Source organism: Aphelocoma coerulescens, chromosome 15 (assembly GCF_041296385.1).
Source record: "Aphelocoma coerulescens isolate FSJ_1873_10779 chromosome 15, UR_Acoe_1.0, whole genome shotgun sequence".
In the NCBI taxonomy this organism is placed as follows: Eukaryota; Metazoa; Chordata; class Aves; order Passeriformes; family Corvidae; genus Aphelocoma; species Aphelocoma coerulescens.
In genome coordinates, this window is record NC_091029.1 from 3556781 (window position 1) to 3573405 (window position 16625).

At 41.1% G+C, this 16625-nt stretch overlaps 2 protein-coding genes across 3 annotated transcripts in view; one reads left to right on the top strand and one right to left on the bottom strand.

Moving 5' to 3' along the window:
* Nucleotides 1-86: 86 nt before the first annotated feature.
* Nucleotides 87-14106, bottom strand: RSRC2 (arginine and serine rich coiled-coil 2). 2 transcript variants are annotated; one of them, XM_069030506.1, is made up of 10 exons: nt 13981-14106; nt 11337-11493; nt 10749-10792; nt 7962-8152; nt 6872-7015; nt 3376-3498; nt 3199-3278; nt 2391-2623; nt 1055-1144; nt 87-744 (listed from the first exon to the last, which is right to left on the bottom strand). In XM_069030506.1, exons 1-10 carry the CDS (start codon nt 13984-13986, stop codon nt 565-567), a joined length of 1248 nt encoding a protein of 415 aa, XP_068886607.1. In that variant the 5' UTR covers nt 13987-14106; the 3' UTR covers nt 87-564. The 2 variants fall into 2 exon arrangements, with proteins under 2 accessions (XP_068886607.1, XP_068886608.1); XM_069030507.1 differs by lacking the exon at nt 13981-14106 and adding an exon at nt 9762-9839 and having other exon boundaries at nt 7962-8174; nt 11337-11381.
* Nucleotides 14107-15048: 942 nt separating this feature from the next.
* KNTC1 (kinetochore associated 1) overlaps nt 15049-16625 on the top strand; it is a 32383-nt gene continuing 30806 nt past the window's right edge. The window contains exons 1-4 of the mRNA XM_069030470.1: nt 15049-15317; nt 15424-15544; nt 15928-16043; nt 16361-16433. Coding sequence (XP_068886571.1) covers nt 15192-15317; nt 15424-15544; nt 15928-16043; nt 16361-16433 — 436 coding nt within the window. The 5' untranslated portion in view covers nt 15049-15191. The remainder of the gene's footprint in view (nt 15318-15423; nt 15545-15927; nt 16044-16360; nt 16434-16625) is intronic.

Genomic DNA, 16625 nt, shown 5'->3' on the forward strand with positions numbered 1-16625 from the left:
CAAACCAAAACCTCCTGAAGTTTTTTTTTCCCTTCTCTTAACTGGCTTATGGGAGTTTGGCCCAAAAGACAAATTACCATATGACCTTAGAGAAAAAAAAGTCTTTATTATTAACCAGTTTTTTTGCACTGGATTATGTGCCTATTGGCCCAGACCGCTAAATAACATCTACACAATGTTTCTTTCATGTTTCAAGAATTGAAAATAACTGTACAAGGTTAAAGTACAAAAGTACACAAGACAGTGGACACGAAATATCCATGTATGAGTTCATCCCATCTGCTGCTTGGTTTGAAAAGTAGAACTTTTAACTAAAAAATACTGTCCTCCTCTAGTTCTGTCAAGTTTAATGGAAGTGGGTATAACCTGATTACAACACTAACACCAGTATCACTAATCTGATATTTACAAAAAAAATTGTATTTTTCAATAAATTAAAGTCAATGCAACACCCATGCAAGCTAGAATGCTAGCTTTTTGGTGAACAAGGACCCAACATGTGAACAAGAACCTTCCACAGTCCCAAACTTCAAAACAGCCTTTTTTTTTTTTTCCTTTCTTTTTTCAAACTGCATCCATTCCTCGCATGGAAGATGTGAACCCCAATCCCATTCCTCTTTGCGTGTGAGTCTGTGATCTTGCCATTTCATACTGTGCATCCAGATTTCTGAACACCTCCTCCTGCTGCTTCAGTGTTTTGTAACTCTCCTCGTCCACAGAACTGCAGCCAGCTTCATCCTCACTCTGGAAACAGAACACAAAACATCAGCTCCAGGCAAGTAGGGGCTCACAAATTCCTACAAGATTATTGCTGCAACATCCTTGTGCAGATTTTCTCTGTCAAGAAACACACAGGCCTTCACCCAGTTGCTTTTTGAATTGAATTCAAATTTAGATGCTGTTTCTGAACTTAATAGATACTTAAAAGCTCTTAACTACAACTACTTAACTACAAGGTTATCTTAAAATCATTACTGGCTATGGTATGCTAAAATAAAAAGAGAAATCCCTATCCTGCAGTTAATAACCTAATTACATATTCAGGATTCTTTACCTTAATGCCCATCAGTTTTCTGAATTTGACATTTTGGTCCTTATTTCCAAAATTCAGTTTTTCCCATATTTCTGCAGACTGTGATTTATCCTGTTCAGGATTAAAAAAAAAAACCAAAACAAACGTGTCACCTTTTTACGTAAGATTCCATTAATAGCACAATAGAGCAGCAAGCAAAGAAACAGTGCTAAAGATGAGCCCATTCTGTACCACAGCTGGAAGTAAAAGGTTTCCAAGTCTGACATTCCTCCTGCAGCATCCTCACAGGAGCTCTTTGTGAGGGAAGTCTACCTAACCATGGTGTTCAAAACTGAGGTAGGTTCCTTCCTTGGGCATTTCCAAAGGTCTGGAAGCCTGGTCAGAACTCAGGCTTAAGGTAAATTATGGAAAACCCAAAATGTTCATTGCAATTAATCAATATACAGCACAATTCAGGAAGAACTGCCCAGAGAGCATTCAGGGTTCTCCTGCCCTCCCTTTTGTCTCCCACCATTGCCATGGGAACTGGTTTGTTTTCACATCTTATGGAACAGTCTGTGAAAAGGTAAGGGAGCTTGTTACATAACTGCTGCATGATGCAAACCAGCCTAACAAACACTTCTATACCAGAGTAACAAAAGACAAAACTACAAATATTAAAATGGCCATTTTTTCCACAGTACCAGGAGGCAAAAGCTCTACAGAAATCCAGCAACTTCGCAAAAAAGCAACTGCCACAGGTGCCTTTCTTACTTCACTAATTGCAAAGACATTTGACACAGCACAAAAGCATGAAGGCTTATTTGTATTTACCACTTTTGTTAGGGTTAATATCGCATTACTCTGGTCCTGAAAAGTTACCAGCAAGGTCAACAGACTTGTCTTTGAAATCTGCAACTGGAGAGGACACAACTAACCACATGAGAAATCTCCGCAGTCCAACAAAGGAGAGGTCAGTTATACACTCTGTACCTTAGCCATCCCTTCCCAGTAAGGGAATGTTTAGTTGCAAGTCGTAGGTAAACTGACAAAAGTAACACTGAGATCCAACTATACCTCAGAAGCTTTATGATATTTGGGGTTTCCTTGGCTCTTGTGTCACAACTATTTTATCACTGAAGGACTAATTATCTTAGTCCTTTCACTCCTACATCACAGAACATTCTGAGTTGGAAGGGACCCACAAGGATCATCAAAGCTCAGCTCCTGGTTTTACTAAAGTTCACCTCAGGCTAACATTAAAACTTGCTAACAGGTATGAAAGCAGTTGTGCTGGAAATAACATTAATCAGCATCCTTAAACTGAGTACAAGATATTCCCAAACAAGTTTATGAAGGTAAGAAAAGCCAACATTACCCCTTCCTTTTTGCCTTGCCAAAGCATTTTCCGCTTTTTCTCTTGCTCAGCAAACTTCATGGGGTTCACTGCTGCTGGGTTGTAATAGCTGGGCACAGCTATGCCAGTCTCTGCCAGTGCCTTGGCCTGGAGCGCTGCCATCTGAGCTGCCATGGCGATCTGAGGGGTCACTTGTGTCCCCGACGCCAGCAGAGCAGCAACGTTGATGACGGAGCCTCCTGTGGCTGCAGCCGCTGAGGAACAAAGGGAACTTGCTAGAAGTAACTTCAGACTTTGGGGGAAAACCCCAACACACACACAAAACCCAATCACCAACCTGCCCCAGAACCAAACAAAAAAGCCAAACCCCTCAAACTCTTCCCTTCAATAGAAGTTGGAAGTGCACAAATAACAAGGGCATGATAAAATGAATACATGTGATTTGTCAACTAAGGAACCATGCCCTTCAGTAGTTTAGTAAACCTGAACCAGAAGTGAAACTAATGCACCTTGTGGTTCTAAATAGCCTCCCGAGCAAGTAGCAGCCCAATGGCCATCATAAAATACTTTAACAGCCTAAGATACAACATTTTTCTTGTACACTCAGCAAGTAATAAGAAATCCCAATAGCTTTTGTTGGGGTTAAGTTTCCTTTTTTTTAGTTTTGGTTTTTTTAACATTTCCTAGTTCTCGCTGTGGTTCTTATCAGCAATTACATAAGGACAACCTGCCCATCTGTCAATTAAGACTGCAACACTCCTTTAACATAGGCCTACTCCATCTTCCACTCACACTGCTGTTCAGAATTAATCTAATACACATGGACTACCTGCAGCCATTTCCTGTTGTTTCTGTTTTTCAACCATTTCTTTCTCTCTCTGTTCTTGCAGTTTCTTTGCTCTTTCCAGCCTAAAGACACATGAAAATAAAAACCATTTAGACATGCAAAATCAACATCAGGAGCCTAGTCATGTCACATATCATTAAAATCACCACAATTTCTGACCTTCTGGCTAAGGCTTCCTGTGCATCCATAGCTGTGTTCCGTCCCCGGAAAGGTGGAGGGCTCGGACTCCGGCTGTGGCTCCTGCTGAACCTTCGGGGCTTTTCAATTCTTTTCTTTCGCTCTCTGTAACCAAATTTAACAGTTGCTAAAACAATGAAGGTACACTTGCAGCTTAACATTTCATCAAGTATTTGATCACAACATGGAAAATTTGCTTTATGATTAATTTGGAGCTCTCAAGAAAATATTTTCAGAGAGTTTATACTACAACAGTTGCCTTGTAACAACACAGAGCTAAAACGGAAGATTTCCAGCTGTACGAGAATGCACAACTCTGGGTATTCATCTACCCTCTCATACTGAGTGTTCAGAACAAATAGATCTGCTCTAGAGATTCTAAATCCTAAGGAAAATCATCTAATTTCTGGTAAAGTCAATTGCAAGAGAACTTGAATGAATCAAGCTAGAAGAAGGCATTAAAACCGTAAGAGACCTCCAAGCACTGTAATTATGTTAATAAGGAGCATTTTGAAGAGGCCCAATTTAAGAAGTGGAATAGTACTTCAGGAAATTACTATTACTCTCCCCTAAATGTGCTTTGAGGGAGTCTACTAAGCTGAACATGTGATTTGTCTTGGGTTTCTCCTGGGAAAAGAACTCTGAAGCATGAACTACCTGGAGCCTGACCATCTGAAAATGACCCAGTTAGAATATATTTTTAAGCAAAATACCAAAGTACTCAGTTCAACTCTTCTTTACTAACCTTCTCCCCACCTCCCTCCAAGCAGGAGCCATTCTCAGGACATTTATATCTAATCCCATCTAAACAACAGCTACTCAAAATATACATAAAAAGTACTATTGGCAGTTCTCTGTGCCAGGATCATCAATATCTACAGTACAAGAGATAGGGTTTACCCCAGTTTAAGTCTCTGACACTGGTGTTTCAAACTAAGAAGTCACAGTCACTGAGAGTGTTCAACAAAGCTCAGTTTACAGGTGATATCACTCACACTTTTCCCAGATTTGCCATAATCAGGTAAGCTCAGATGCACAAAGGTGTTTCTGCAATTTTTTAACTTAAATGTTATTATCACCCATTTGGAGTAACAGCTAACTGGGGATAATGGCTAACTTGACAACAGCCACTTTCCATGGCATTCAGATATTCCCTTTCTTCTGTTTGCAACCTGGGCAGCATCTACAAACATCATGAAATGCAGACTGAAGTTACAAAAAGATCCTTGTTTACATGACAAATCTGGTAGAATACAAAGGAGGCAAGACTTATCTTTTCAGAGAAGATGACAAGATGCAGATTCAGGCACTGGGAAGTGACAGATCTGCATTCCTGAGATAAGATGTAATGCATGTTTCAAAGATACCTTCATTTTTCCCGTGCTGACTATTGTTGTTTGGTCTTGTCTTTGGTCTGATGCTTTATTGCACTGGTAAACATCAAGGAAATAAATATTTGAGCTTTTGTATTGAAGTATTTCCATTTGAAACAAGCAGCTGGTGTCATCTTTTCCACCTAGCATTTAATCAGAGCCACACCACTAAAGAACTGCTAGGAGGTTCTAGGCACTCACAAACAAAAAAATTGGTTTAAATGCCTGTGAGGACAGATCACTTCAAAATCTGAGCTTGAGATTATGCAAAGAACCATCAAGAGAAAGTCAAGCTCTGCCATTTACAAATGCTTCTGCCACAGCCTGCTCACTGTAACACAACAAATACTGGATGTCAGGAATGAGGGAATTCTTTTCACAGGTTGAGTTTTAACAGGGTAGATTTCCACATCATGTTTATCTGGCTTGTGCAGAATTTGCCTTGAGGATTGCCCCATAAGTCACTTTCTTTTCTGGGCTTTGTCTGAGCCCTGAACTTGATGACGTGTTCTAGCTCCGGATAAAAAAAGACTTATGCCTCATTTACATGCATCCTCTAGGATGTGCAAGACACAAAGAGTACTTAAAAGAAAAGGATTCTTGCAGTATGTCCACCAGTATCTCACGAGGCCTGTTTCCAGTTGGAGAAATTCCTAAGCTATGGCTATCCCTTACATTTTCTTCCCACATTTGATGTTTTGTTTCAGGTAATTTGAATTCCACTGCAGAAGCCAAAATCTTTTCTGGGACATGAAGTTTTTATGGAGCCATTAAACACAACATTCAAAGTGACTTTTAAAAACAGTAAGTGCACATTATCTACAGTAACTGGCAAAAACGGGGAGCCAAAGCCTTGCAGAACGTGCTGAATGTGGCTTAAATACCATTAAATGCAAGTAACGTGTACCAACTGCAGACCCAGCTCTACTCACCCCAGCTCAATGTTTGGTAGAAAGTGCATATCAAAAATATGACACAAACCATGTAATTCAACTACTTCTTCAGAAAGATAAGTCTTCTGAACAGTTTCACAAGGGATGTTGTAGCATTACACGAGTGTGATTGTTAAGACTCCAATGTTCCACTGTAATGTTGAGCAGTCATAACCAGTCATAGGGCAATTTAAAATATTCTGGTGAAAACACACTAAGAACTGGAACACTGTCAACACTTTCTTGGAGCTCTGCAGGGACACTGATTTTCATTCAAACTACTTTCAACAAAACATCTGTAGCAGTCATTAAGTTGTATTTCAGCTTCACCATTGAGAAAATCCTACAGGGCATTAAGAATGCAAAGGTGATACAGAGACTCAGAATTCTATACCAAAATACCGAATGCATTATCAGTATTGAAAAACATTAACTTCTATACAGTGATGAAAATGTCAGCTTCAGCATATCCTAGGTGAGGTATGGAATCTCAACTGTCACAGGCCCAGACCAAGCCAGTATGTGTCTAGATCAAGTGCTTCTAGAATTAAAGGAAGAAATCAAAACACTCAAGGGAAAAAAATTAATGTTATAAATATTCTCAAGCTGAACTTGACAAAGAGGAGCTCGTAATCACTAACACTGAAGAGTACATTCACATCAGAAATAATCCATCTGAACCAAAATTTACCTTAACACCACACCAACTGTCACTTCACAGAAAAATTAAATTAACTTTGTGGAGCTGATCAGAATTAGTTTCTGATCTGTGTATTCTGCTCTGACAGCCAGTGATTCCCAGTTAAACTTTCCTTTTCTCCTACATACACAAACCGAAGGGATAAATGCACCACTATGCCAACCAAACTACTATTTAAACACACGAAAGGGTCACCTGTATCTTATTCTTCAGTTCTTCCCACTTCAATAATATTGGTAACAAGAAGTCAAACTATGAAAAGCCAAGAGTTTGAGACCTTTCAGCTGTCTAGGACAAATGTCTCTGTAAGACTAAGCAAGCCACCCAGTCCTGAACCCACTCTCTCAGCACAGCTGTGAAAAAGCCAAACACATTTAGCCGCACTGAACAGACATTAATGGCAAATCCATCCCATCAGCCCACCACAGAATGTTCAACCAAACATCACCAAGTATATGGAAGGCAACACTTACCTGCTTCTGCTCCTAGTTCTGCTTTTACTTCTACTTCTATGTCTGTGTCTAGATCTTGATCTAGAGCGAGATCTGATCCGTCGCTTTCTCTCTCTGCTGCGAGATCGGGATTTTTTCCTATCGCGACTTCTACTGCGATGACGTCTGAAACACACACCCCGAATTCTTATACATATTCTTGTGTTCAAATGCAGTTTGTACTTAAGGACTTACACATGGCTTCGTCACCACAGAGAAAAAAATGGACCAGGCAGGGTGGGGAGACTACAAACTACACATGGAAATTCTCATGCCTAGAACAGGTTAAGCTGTAGGTCTAAGGGATGAAATGGGAAAGGAACCAAACCCCACCACCAGCCACAACTGAGCTGCATAGTTCATGTAAATAACCATACTCATCAACACTGTTATTTTCAGTTGTTCACTGAAGTGTACATCTCAAAACAAATATAAAGCCAAACTAATCTGATGTAAGAGTGTTAAATCCAAGGCAACAAAATCCTGCTCCTCTCCATGGTATTCGAAGACCTCTGGGAAAGATGCTGATCAAATTCCAGCCTGTGAGTCACATCCAGTCCCTCAGCCTGTCATTAGCCAAAGCTTGCTCCTTGCTACCCTGTTTGCTGCAGATCCCTCAGCTACAAAGGAAGAAGCTCTGCTGGCAGCAGCCTGTTTGTCCCAGGCAATTCTCCTACCCTCAGAACATACTGGGTGGGCTACCAGGCAAGGAGAACTGGCCAGCACTCCCTCTGAGGAAGCTCATGATCTAGGAGGTAAAGAGCCTAAGGTGTATCTGCCTTCCTGTCACTGACAACAGGAAACATTTAATACTCTGTTTAATATTTTCTATACCAATTATAAACATGAGACACATCCCTACATAAAGTCTGAGAGCTATTTTGTACTTTTATTTCAAACCAATCTGCAAAAAAACTATCTACAAACGCACTACCCAGTGAAAACTGAAACATGCAATATAAACTGATGCTTTACACTAGGTCAGGAACAGAACTCAGCTGTACTTCAGTAGTCTACAATAATTGCAAACATGCCTTTTGGAAATACACAATAATCACATATAACAACTTACCTTTCCCGAGACCTGGATCTTGAATGACTCCTCCCTCTGGATGACTTCCTCTCTTTGCGTTTATGCCTCTCCTCACCATTTTCAGATGAATTTAGGCTATCTCTTCCCTTGTCAGAAGAATGCTCTTTGTCATTGTGGTCTTCAGATTTGTGCTTCTTGGAGGACTTCTCTTTGGATTCATGTCTTCTTGCCTGTTTTAAGAAGAAGTTGGTTCTTTCAGGAAAATAGTGCAACAAAGAGAGTTAGTATGGGTATCAGAAGATAAAAATGCTAAGTTGTGATGCAACATTAGTAACCTTAGGAGTGTGACTCAATCATGAGCCACGGCTGCTTTACCTAATGCCACCAACTACCCAAAGTTGCAAATGAACACTATCATTTTTTCCCCTTTTCCCTCCTCCCACTGTCTATAAAAGATTTTTAAGGTATCCATCAAGGTATTTTACAGTGCTTCCATATAAGACTCACAGCATTGTAAAAAAAAACCTGTCCTTTTCAGTTATTGTCTCCATTCCAAGCACCTAAGTACCTATCTTAAAGAACCTGACAATCTATGAATATGCATGTATATAAACAGAGCTGCAGTGACTATTTAATATTTGCCCAAGCCTTCCATGTAGAAAGTTACTAAAATCCACACATAGTTACAGACATACTATTTTGCTTTTAGAACTAAAAAAATCTTCTAGTCATCACTGGGTAATTATTTTCTAGAGCAAAACTCTCTTCAGTAACTTCCAACAGTTTTTACGAAGCAAAGTGATAATTTACATGGCTGACATCCCACTTTTAGTATTTCAAATGAACATGCATCACTCAGACTTCCCACAGTAGTTTTAAATTACAGATATGCTGCTCCACTATACCGCAATTCCTTTCTGCAGTGCCTCTTAAAAAAAGAAAAAAAAAAAAAAATTCCTTTTTATAGCTGCAATGCCAAAAATATTTAGCAAGGTCAGACCTGATTTTTGCCAGTGCTTTCCTCAGAGACTAAGTCGTGACATCAACACCCTTTCTTAATATATCCAGTGTGTTTTGAAACCTTTCCAGCACAAAAGTATAGCCCACTAAGTGTTACATTTTAATAATGTCCCAGATCAAGCATGATACATTCATTTTAGATAAACCCCAATTAATCAAAAGTTGTTTGTTTGGTTTTCTTGCTTATCTGTATCTGTTAACTGCTCATAAAACCTTTTCTTCCATCAGAACTCTGTCTCAAACGAATCTGGAGAAGATGCTGTTAGTTTATACCCACTTGTCCAAACCTAACTCTTTATTAATTCGTATCCATTTCTAAATATATTTGATTATTGTTCTTCAAGTTAACAAATATTAGATAATTTTCCTGCTTTTGCAGTATTTCATTTTTAACTCCTATAATAATCAGTTGTTACATCTGAGGTTACCTGTACACTAATTTTAAGTATGTATTTATAGAAATAGTTCTCATATACATACTAAGAAGAATTACTGATATTCAGCATTTAGTCTACAGACAGAACCTAATCTTGCAAATCAATGACAACAGTACATCTACTGTGGGAGATAATTTCTCATCTGTTCACTCTGTGAAACTTAAAAGCTGCTAAATAAATTGTGTAAGATTAGATCCAACAACCTAGCAAAGCACTGGACAGGATTTTAAACACCTCTGTTTTTAATCATTAAAGAGTCTTAGAATTTTTTATTTTAATCACATTTTTCAGACACACACTTAGTAATAAAACCACCATTATATCCCATAACGGATTTAAGATATTTTTAAGGGAAATATGAGTTTGAATGACTAATAGTTACCTTATCATGAAGTAGGCTTATAATTTTGCTATCTGAGTCTGCAGCGTCTTCAGTTCAGTCTCTTCGCGCATTAGCACGCTGAGTATGATTTATTATAGAAATGTTATCATGTGAGCTAAACAATATATTATTCAATTTCACAAAAACTCGCCTAGATTTTTCTTTCCTCCTTTCTTTTTTTTTTTTTTTTTTAAACAGAGCTTCCATTGGAATGTGGGAAGGAGAAGTTCCTGACCCGGGTTTGAGGTTAAAAAGTCCCTTATCTGTCCCAGTCTATTGCCCCACACGGTTTAAGCTTCTTTCTGATTATTTCGATGCTCCTGGTTTGCTTGTTTCAGCTCTTCTCTGGTGTGTGAGCCAGTTATTTTTAAGGCATTATCGATGCTGTCTCTTCTCACTCCCCTATACATACACATTTATTTATTTTAAGAGACAGCCCTCTGAAATTTTTGCTGCTACTGTCACATTTCCAGCTGACTCAGCTTGTTTGTCAAGCTATGACAGCCTTTACAATTAAAGGATGCAATAAACATAGTGCAGTCCAGTGGGGAATTATTTTTAATACACCTAAGTAGACAGGTATGTATTATTCAAAGTCCTGAACACTGGCCAGGAACAAAGCCACCCAAGGCTTTTGGATAATGGAAGCTCTGTAAAAGTGATCAAGAACACCATTCTACTTCTCCACATGAACTCTCTCGGCTGTTTCCACAAAAATTAAAAAAAAAAAGAAGAAAAAAAAAAAAGAAAGAAATTAAGTTACTAGTTTCTGAAAGCACTCTCTATAAAGCTATTACCTTGTCAACATGATGGCTGCAATCATGCTTCACTATGAAAGGCTCTCCATATCCATTTTTAAGCTTAAAGTTTTCAATTTCTTGTACTTACCATAAAGTCATTTATATAGGTTTACACATACATATGTGCATTACTACAAGATATTTTTTAAGATGTACAATTACCTAAACGCTACAAAGTGTTAATTACCTCTTTGCTTCTGCTCCGGCTTCTGTGTTTTCTGCCTTCAGTATCTGGAGAAGAAAACATTTACTGTCATTTACCAAGATAAAGAGACAATCACCTGGCTATAATCTTTCTAGCTCCTTTCTGTTACTCCACCCCTTAAAGTCAAAACTTAAAAAACAAACAGCACTACTTGAATATCTACTGCAGAAAGCAAACTCTGGTTGTTAGTCCCAGTTCTTTGCACTTATTTAAGCTCTGACGGTGAAAAACTAACCCAGATCATACTCCAATCATGTTTTCCTGCCAGGTAACCTTACTCTCCTTACAACCACGCAAAAATATCCCAGTCTACGCTTATCTAATCAAAATTAAACAAAACAAGACAGTTTCCTGTTTGGTGTGGTCTGATCATGTCCCCCCCTCCCCAATCCCCTCAACACTGATAAGACCTTTTCCCTCAGCAGTTTCAATATTTAGGATACACCCCTGAAGTTAGTAGATCCATTTTTTCCCAGTTCTAAAAAGTTACTAGAGCTAGGTCTGTTTTTCCCAAAATTGCTTCAAAGAGAATTCAGCTCTACAAGCAATTTGCTTCCATCGAGACCGTACCTGATTTCCGTCTTCTTTCCCTTGACCGTGAGCGTGATCTCGAATAATGATGCTTTGATGTTCTGGGAGAACTGGAGGCATCTGATTGTTCCTTTTTCTTCTCTCTTTCTGGAGAGGATTTTTCTGGGACTACTCCATCTCGTTCTGTATCACTACCCTACACATGAAGACAGGATGTTTAAAAAGCAGAAGCTTAGGACTGAAAACCAAGAAAAAACCAATTTATCTCATACTTCCTCTGAAGATACACCTAATTTTTTTTCTGTAAAGACAATGCTGTGTTCATCCCATGCTCGGACAATAGCTTTATAGACTTGCACTGAACTGTGTAAATGCATGCAAATTGATTTTAATAAAGAGAACTGATATAAAATGAACATTTTGCTTTCTCACTACATTAAAGTGTACTTTATTTTTTCCATGTACTTCTGAGAGTATCAGCAACACTAAACTCTGATGCAGTTTTCTCTAAATGGTGTTTGTAGCTCAATCACTTTTTAGCATTTCCATGACCAGGATTACTTAAGGACAATGCTGTCCCAACAGATCTGAGTGACCTCACAAGTTTGGGCATTACTGAGGCACAGCACAAAATCCCCAGTGTTCTGAAGCATGGAATGAACTTTGAAAAGAGAAATGCAGCAAGGTGCATTGTTTTAGTGTTAGACAGCTAACTCTGGAATGAGGAAACACCTCAACAGTATCACTGTGCAAAAATATTTATTTGTATGAGCACATACCGGTCACTTACACCTGGTCCAACAATATCGCATTTTTCTCAGATAATGAAAAAAACCAAGATGTTCCCTTCACTCCTTCTAAACCTTGATCTAGGAGGACTAAATCCAAAAACTCATCTTGTGAAATCAAGATACTCTATAACTCAGTCTGTGAGAGGTAAATGAGTACAACTGGTGTACAATGCACTGAAAGGAACAGAGTGAAAAAGTACACACTGAGAAGGTGAATGTGCTCTCATCAATGATTTTACAGGTTCACTGGTTGTGTCCTGATCTCCTAAGTGCCAGCCATAATCAAACCTTCTGAACACCACAGGGCTGCAGAAGATGTCACTAAGGACATCATCTGGCCCAGAATCGCTACTCAGGAAGACATTTAGTGTAGCAGACAACTCAAACTTACAGCTGTCCACTCACTGCAACCGATCAACGGTTTGCAAATTGAACAAGACGTGAAAATCTCTCAAATGTTCATTTATATCCGCTGCTTTGAAAACAAAGCAGCTACTTTTCCTTACACATTACAGATTGTCATTAATATACTGTGTACTAATGGCAGACTTTCTTCATTACACGCTACAGGTAAATATTTGGATTTATATTTCAGCTACTACTGTTTACATTTTGAAGTGACTTGAGAAGAACGAGAATACCAGCTAAGAGTGTAAATTAGCTGGAATTTAAAACACACTATCCAAGTGAAACTGAGCCCACTGCCACATTTTCCAAGGCCACCAATCTCATTATTTACACAGTGCTGCTCATTAGTGCCCTTGTGCTCTGCACCTGAGGGAAATCTCTGTGCTACAAAAAAACCCCAGCAATAAAAAAGCTGATAGCATTCAGGGAGATTATTCTCAGTTCTCAGACTGGCCACAGGTTGTGTTACCTTGAATAAGCTCCTCACCTACACTTTAGGGGAACCTCTGAATATAGTACTAATACTTTAATCTAAGTGCAAAACCCCGTGCACATAATTAAAGTCCTTTTACAGAAAAATGTATCTTAATCTTAACAGGGTAAGTTATATAACAACAACAATAAAATAATTATAAAAGAATTTTCTCCAGAAGTTTACAGTCCCCCTGTTCTGTTTCACCACTGGTCCAACTTTCAAGACAAAATAATTACCAGATTAGACACCGCAAAACACTTAAAGTCAACTTTGAAAAGTTCTACCACTTTCAAGCCCGGTTTGTTGGTTTTTTGTGGGTTTTTTTTTTTGCACTCAAAACTATTCAACAACTTTTGAAAAAATTAACCACATCAGGCTAAATCTCTGATAACTCTTACTGATTCTCCAACCCAGTCAGGGGTGAAACTCCTTTATACGTTACCAGACGACAGAATTTTTTCAGAGAAAATAAAACTACACTTAGATCCTGTTTCAACATGAAGGGCAGCGGTAACTACAGCAAAGGCGCTTCCCATCGATATTAACCATAAAATGCAGGATGGGAGGAAATTAATTGGATACAAAAATCCTGTGAAGAAACACAAAGGGCGAAGAAAAGTAGAGAAACGAAAATTTAATACGGCACAGACACCAGGTCGCTCGCCTCACAGAGAAGCTTCGCCCCACACTCCCCATGAGAAACGCCAGTATCGCCACAGCACTTCTCCCCCAAGCCATAGAACCACCAGAGCTCAGTCCCAGGGAGTCTTCGACTCTCTCCAAGCCCCAAGGAATGAAACAGAAACTTCTGGAGACATGGATTGAAGCGTTGAGCGCAGCGCGGCCGCCCCTCCCCGAGCCCATCATGGCGCCGCAGCCGAAGGCGCGGCGGGCGCCATTTTGTGTCTCAGCGCACACGGCTCCCGACGCGGCCCTCCCCGGCTCTGCCCCCCCTCAGCCCTTTCCCCGCCACTCCCGCTCCAAAACCCCGGCAGCAACCGCCGCTCACCGCCATGACCGAGAGCCCAGGCCGCCGCCGCCGCCGCCCCTCAGCAACCTCCTCGCAGGGCTCGACCTCCCTCGGCTGCGCGGCCACAGCGATCGCGCGCGGCCCCGCCCGCCCTCACTGCGGGTGCCCGGATGTGGCGCTGCGGGGGGAGCGCGGGGGAGCGCGGTGCGTTGTGGGCCGGGGAGGTGCGTTCTCGTTCGCGGAGGTTTGGCCACTGCCGTGACCCGTAGAGCCTGTCCCGGCTCCCGCCAAATTGAAACGCAGGAGCGGCTGGGGGGGCGCGGTCCGGGGAGCCGGGTCCCTGTGGGCACGGGAGTGTCACCGGTGAGGGGATCGGGGGTCCCTGTGGGCACGGGAGTGTCACCGCTGAGGGGATCGGGGGGTCCCTGTGGGCACGGGAGTGTCACCGGTGAGGGGATCGGGGGGTCCCTGTGGGCACGGGAGTGTCACCGGTGAGGGGATGAGGGGGTCCCTGTGGGCACGGGAGTGTCACGGGTGAGGGGATCAGGGGGTCCCTGTGGGCACGGAGTGTCACCGGTGAGGGGATCGGGGGGTCCCTGTGGGCACGGGAGTGTCACGGGTGAGGGGATCAGGGGGTCCCTGTGGGCACGGGAGTGTCACCGGTGAGGGGATCGGGGGGTCCCTGTGGGCACGGGAGTGTCACCGGTGAGGGGATCGGGGGGTCCCTGTGGGCACGGGAGTGTCACCGGTGAGGGGAGCCGGGTCCCTGTGGGCACGGGAGGGTCTTCGGTGAGAGGTCGGGGAGACCATGGGGGCCCGGGTTCCTCTGGAAATAGGGATGTCACCGGCCGCAGTGAGGGATGGGGGTCCCTATGAGCATGGGTTTGTCACCGCGGTGAGGGACAGTGATTCCCTGAGGGCAGGGGATGGCGGTCCCTGTGGGCAGGGCTTCGTCCCCAGTAGAGGCCATGAGGGTCCCTGAGGGTAGGGAATATTCATAGCATCTGTCAGAGCACTGTCAGAGTGGGGAGGACTCTGTTCCCCCCAAGCTGCCTTCAGCCAGGCCGGGATCCACACTGCTCACTTGGTTCTAAACACACTGTTTATCCTTACGAGGCTTCCTGTACAGCCCTTCATCCTTGCACAGTGTCTGCATACAGTAATACAGCCAATAACTTGTTTGTGGCCGTAGAACTTTTTAGAGCTGTTTGCTCTACAAGGTGTTCCTGAAATGTTTATCCCAGGCAAAGATGTGGAACGATATTGAGCTCCTGCTCAACGATGACACCGGGCAGCTCCTTGTGGGTTTGGGACACAACTGTGGCACCGCCTTGTACCAGGTGGATACACGGCTGCAGATCACATCTTCGGAAAAGGTACAACCCATCAAAGCTGTGCTTCTATCTTTCTTAATAATTACCTGGACTTCTTTGTCATGGTTTTCTGAAGTGTTCCTGTGTGTAACAACCTTTCCCTTCGCAGGTCTCTGTGAACCCTCAGCTCCACGCACGCAGCTCCAGGGATGGCAGCATTGTTGTTGTGGACAGATCTGTGGCACTTCTGGACAGCACTGGGCTGTCTCTTCTGATGCACATTCAGTTTGGTGAGTTCATTCCTTTGGAATTTCACTTTGCAAGTGAAAACTGGCTTTTAAAATACGTAGGTTTGTACAGGAAAACGTAGCAAGTGTCTGACTAGCCTGTAAAAGGAACTATTATAACAAGTACCTAAGTAATAAAAAGTGATTTTGGCTTCTGAACAATTAACTATTTCAGTACAATGTAATTAAAATCCTTCCTAACTTTTCACTGAAGTGGGAATAATGGATACCAAAACCACTTCCTGTAGGCCCCTTTCCATATTTCATTTAGTCAAAACAATTTGTTTTGAGGAAACCTGGGATGCTGTATTGTCCAAGTCTTGTCTGAATGTTTATTCATAAAACCCAAGTCTTAATATTTGACATTTTGCCATGGAACTTTTCAGATACTAATGTGGATGTAGTGGGTATGTGTCAAGAAAATCAATTTCTTGTGGTTGGTGAGAGAAGAGGCAGTTTACATCTTATCCACATTCCATCAAAACAAACCTTGCTAACCAAGGTACAGTAACTTTTCTATTTAATTTTGATGAAAACGTTTTGTTCTCAGACTTCCTTGAGGTTTTTTTAATCTCTCTTCCAAATACCAAAGTATAAAACATTGTTACCTTTGGACAACATATTCTAACCAAACAGGTGAAAGGGGCACTTCTGTTCCCATGAGTAATGAATAAAGAAAATATATTTAGGAATGGCATGCATAAACAAGAACCAGGCCATCATGAAAGAAAAAAATTAAAAGTTTGAACTGATGATCAATATTTCAGGGTTTTTTTACTAAAATACAGAATAATACTCTTCACACTGTTTCTATTTTAGATTTTGGTTGAACAATCTTCAACTGAAAAGACTTACTTAAATCTCTTTATTGTAAAAGATAATGTGGATGCAGGTAAGAACTGGATGATTTTTTTCTCCCCCTTTGTGCAAATTTTTTGTGATTTTGTTTCCCTTTAATATCTCTCAGGGAAAGAGATTACAAAATAAATAATACAGGAAAGCATAAAGAAAAGTTCTTTTTATGTGCACAATGCAAACCAAAGCTGTATAAGATTCTTTATCTCATTAATTATTTTACAAATAC